Source organism: Guillardia theta, assembly GCF_000315625.1.
Source record: "Guillardia theta CCMP2712 unplaced genomic scaffold GUITHscaffold_12, whole genome shotgun sequence".
NCBI lineage: Eukaryota > Cryptophyceae > Pyrenomonadales > Geminigeraceae > Guillardia > Guillardia theta.
The window spans coordinates 295,871-300,114 of NW_005434662.1; the positions used below are offsets into that span (position 1 = coordinate 295,871).

The window sequence follows — 4,244 nt, forward strand, 5'->3', positions numbered from 1 at the left end:
GAGCAACAGAGACAAAGAGAGACAGAGAGACAGACAGAGGCAGACAGCGAGAGATAGGGAGGGAGGGAGGGAGGGAGGGAGAGAGGGAGGGAGGGAGGGAGACTCACCGCGTGTTGCCATCCGAGGATACAGAGCACAGCGAGCGAGCAGGCGAGCAAGCTGAGCGCTACGTGATGACGGGAAGCTCGGAGGATGCTGGGATGGAATCGGTATGCCATGAATGCAGTAGGAGCGGAAGGTCTGTGAAGGGCTGGAAGGATCAAGGGCTTGACGCCAAGAGTGGATTGTGCCTATCACCATGTTCAGAAATGTTTTCGGCCAGCAACATATCCCCTTGTGCTCACTTCTACCCTTTTCTTCTCTGTCGCTAGCTTTTCTCTTCCCTTGCTTGCCTTGTCCTCACGCACAAACTCCCTCGTTCCCTTCCTTCAGATTCGTCGCTGCATTTCCTCTGCCCTTCCTCAACATCCCTGTGTCGCCTTGTCTCTTCAGGTTCAGCACAAACCTTTTCGAAACTTTCCTCTTTGTTTTCAAAGCTTTGAAATGATATTGAGTCAAATCAAATTTTTTCGGAATAAAGATTTATAAAGTTGTATGATGACACGGAAATTTCTTTTTTTTTTCGTCGGTTCCGGTTAAAATGCAACATGGGGCGAGTGTGGGCGAAGAGAAGAAACAAGCGATGCAGAGAGGGGGGGGGAGGCTGGAGAGGGAGACACGCACACAGGGAGGGAGGGAGGGTGGAAGTATAGCAAGTCGGAGAGGGAGTATGACAGTGCAGGGGTAAAATCAAAGGGGAGATGATGTGGTGGGCCATGAAGAAGAGGAGATGATTTTAGAAAGAGAGGAGGACACGTGGAGAAAGGATGGCACAGAAGGAATCAACGTCAAAGCGCAGGGGAACATGCAAAGGCAGATATAATGAGATAGGAATGGGAATGGAGAAAGAAACGAAGGCAGGTGTAAGAAGATTACAACGAAGCGAGGAGGAAGGAGAAACTGTCAAGTAAAACAGGAGGTCTATCTATTTGCGTTTCCTACATGTTGTGTGCTGGTTCCACGTAAAGGATATCAAATTGCTCTTTCTTGGAGTGGTTACCCTGTTCCCCTTGCAATGAAAGTGCTGCCTCACAACTCGTTAAGAAACATAACATCATAACATCCGTATTGCATTGAACTTGCTGTATGCCTGTACTGACATGACAAACACGACGTCGGTTTCAAACAGAGAGAAACAAGTAGATCTTGAATGATCTAAATATGCAAAAAATGTGGAGGTAAACGAAGTATAGTTTCGAAATCACAGTTGAACCCCACCGCCTCCCTCGTCCTGAAGACTTACAGCAGATAAATATTCCATCACAGAACTACTCCACTCCACTTCTTCATGTCATCTGGTCAGCCTTCATGAAGTCTACACCGTTGTGCATGTCCCAGCCCTGCAGGTCCGTCATCAACCCCCTTCTCCATTCCCACCGCTGGCTAACCCGAATAATAGCGTCGGTGATGGGCTCGCCATAGCGGCTGAACGTGCTCACAAGATTGCGTTGCGAGGCAACAACCTGCCATTCAAGACTCAACCCCCCCGCCAACAGACGCTCACTCCCGCTCTCCTCGGTACCCACCTCCTCCGGCAGCTCCTCGTCTTCAAGCTCCCCTTGGAAGCCGAACGGATCAGCCTTCCCGTTGAGAGATCCCCTGGCGATCTGACCCCTCACATCAGCCTACCCTTCCCTTGCGCCTCCTCCCCCCTCCCATGCGCCTCCTCCCCCCTCCCCCCACCTGCTTCGTCAGCGGGTCGTCGCTCTTGGAGCACTTGCCTGGCCTGCAGTCTGGTGCCTTGCAAGCTGTGTGCCTCCGCTCGAGCACCTGCCACGCCCACGGCTCAGCCCTCCGACGCTCCTCCTCTTGTCCTCCTACCTCCTTCAACGGACATCGGCTGCACGTCCGCCTGCATCGCTCGACAAGCGGCGTGACCCTGGGAAACCCTTTCTTGCGGTCGTATCGAGCTTCCAGCACGCCTTTCGTCACCGTGTTCATCAGCTGCTTCTTCATCTGCCTCGTAGACGGGAACGAGTCTGAGGGATACCCGTACGAGTCCTGCATGTACTGTGCGGCATCTCCCCACACCATCTTGCGCAGCTCAGGATCCAGCGGAGACTTGTGGTCCGACCCGTACTCCGAGTGCGCGAACTGCAGCAGCCGCTGGTCTTGCAGCCTGAGCACCAGCGTGCAGCCGTCAGGTTGCCGGGCCCGCCTCTCACACCCTCCCTGACTACCTCTCCTTGTCCGCCTCGGACAGTCGGGCGTCCTTGCTGAATGCGGGTCTGTCCTGTCTCGGTCCGCCTGGCCGAAGAACGCTCCTGCCTCCGAGAAAGGCGACGCGCTCCTCGGGTCCCTACATCCTGCTGTCAGCAGCGACCTCCCCGCCCCCAGCCCCAGAGTCAAGGCATCGTACCTGGGAGATCTGAACCTGTCCCCAGTCCCGTCTTTGTGCTGCTGGTCGAAGCCCGAGATCCAGTTGTCTCCGAGGTCGGCTCCGTCGCTATGAGGGTAACGCTGCGGGACAGTGTTGTGCATGTTGGGCTCGATTCCGGATCTCCTGTCGCGCTCTTCTCGCTCATAGCTGTAGTCGCTTGACTCGCGAAGGTACTTCTCGTAATCCTCGATGTCTCGCGCAACCTGTTTCTTCCAGCGGTCGCACTCATCTGGATCAGGCTTGGTGGTACAAGCAGGGGGAGGGTTGTCGTAGGTAGGACGTTGTCTTGCAACATGATTGTGATCTTGATTCACGTGACCTTCATGTTGTTCATGACTGCCATGATGTTCGTTATTCCCATGACTCTCTTGTCCCTGATGATGTTCTGAATGATGCTCCTGATGACTGGTTGAATGTTCAGAAGCTCCTCCGCCGGCATTGAACAAGGCTGTGCTCCTGTGTCTCTGCCGCCCCTCTGCATCAGCTCTACTCCTCCCCCTTCCCTCCCCCTTACCTGCTTCATCTCCTCCCCTAGCAGCTTCATGGTCTCCCACTCCATCTTCGCCATGGCAGACATCATCTCCATCTCTCGATCCACGCGCCTCGCCCCGGCCCTCCTCTTCTCGCCGGTCCCCTGGCCCCCTCCCCGGTCAGCTCCCTTGCCTGCCTCTTGCACAGCCCGACGTCGGGCGACGCCTCCTACCTCGTGGGCCTTCTGGACCAGCTTCTGCGCTCGGCGCATCTCTGCTCTCAGTGCTGGAGGCTCCCCGTAAGTCTCCTTCCTCCTCCCCCCCCCTCGGTCTTACCGTCCATGTCTGCCTGCCGCTGGGACCGCTCGCCCTCAACCTTGGCCCTGAGCGTCTGCCCCTCCCGTCAGCCCCTTGCATCACCCGCATCCCTCCCGCTCGTCCTACCGACGCGACGAGATCTGCCTTCCTCATCTTCTCGACATCCGACCTCTCCTGCGACCTGACGCGGTCGATCCTCCCTCGGATCTCTCGCAGCTTCTCGTCCTCGCTCCGAAGCCTCGTGCTCGCTTCTCCCACATCAGCTCCGCTCTGCACATACGCCAGCCTCACGTCACCAGCCCCCGAAGCCCCCGAGGCTCCTCCTCTGTCTCACCCTTCGCCTCGACGACCTACGGTCCTCTCGCGTCAGCAGCTTGTCCGCAGACGTCACGTCCGCCTCAAGCCCCGCCATCTCCGACTGCTCCCCCGTCAGGCTTCCTCGCCCTCTCTCCTGCGCCCCACCTCCGCATCGAGACGCGCGAGCGACACTCGCCGGCTCCCCTGCTGCTTGAAACACTAGCGAAGAAGTGCCAGATGGGCTTTGAGTTAGAGCATGTCGATCTCTGGAATTGTAACATTGAAGCTGATGTAAACCGGGTCTCTGGTCTCTTTACCAAGCAAGTAAGATAAGCTACAACACGGATTATCAGCTTCTTTTGCCCCTCCCCCATCTCCCAAGTCTCAAAATCCTCCGCGACATTGCAACCCACAAGCCCAAGCCAACGAGCTTGATCGTTTCTTCAGAGGCAACTGCCAAGAGTCTCACTCGAAAAGCTCACATACAACTTGTTGACGAACCAGAGTGTAGGCGTCGCCCATGTTGTCCTGTGATGCTGCCAGAGATCTGAGAGCAGAGTAAGTAGTGAAAGACATACTTGAAACAGGTACATCAGCGCCTCTTGCTGCTCTGTCTCGTACTTCTTCTTCTCAAGGTCCGCATGCAGCAAATCCCACAACCTGCTAGATCGACCGCCAGG

The 4,244-nt window shown here is 56.1% G+C and overlaps 1 protein-coding gene across 1 annotated transcript in view; it reads right to left on the reverse strand.

Moving 5' to 3' along the window:
* Nucleotides 1–1,251: 1,251 nt before the first annotated feature.
* Nucleotides 1,252–4,244, reverse strand: part of GUITHDRAFT_161614 (hypothetical protein) — a 3,400-nt gene continuing 407 nt past the window's right edge. The window contains exons 2-12 of the mRNA XM_005838035.1: nucleotides 3,730–3,771; nucleotides 3,602–3,685; nucleotides 3,394–3,537; nucleotides 3,286–3,340; nucleotides 2,994–3,235; nucleotides 2,794–2,927; nucleotides 1,921–2,764; nucleotides 1,783–1,869; nucleotides 1,626–1,706; nucleotides 1,488–1,562; nucleotides 1,252–1,439 (exon numbers count right to left, since the gene is read on the reverse strand). Coding sequence (XP_005838092.1) covers nucleotides 1,386–1,439; nucleotides 1,488–1,562; nucleotides 1,626–1,706; nucleotides 1,783–1,869; nucleotides 1,921–2,764; nucleotides 2,794–2,927; nucleotides 2,994–3,235; nucleotides 3,286–3,340; nucleotides 3,394–3,537; nucleotides 3,602–3,685; nucleotides 3,730–3,771 — 1,842 coding nt within the window. The 3' untranslated portion in view covers nucleotides 1,252–1,385. The remainder of the gene's footprint in view (nucleotides 1,440–1,487; nucleotides 1,563–1,625; nucleotides 1,707–1,782; nucleotides 1,870–1,920; nucleotides 2,765–2,793; nucleotides 2,928–2,993; nucleotides 3,236–3,285; nucleotides 3,341–3,393; nucleotides 3,538–3,601; nucleotides 3,686–3,729; nucleotides 3,772–4,244) is intronic.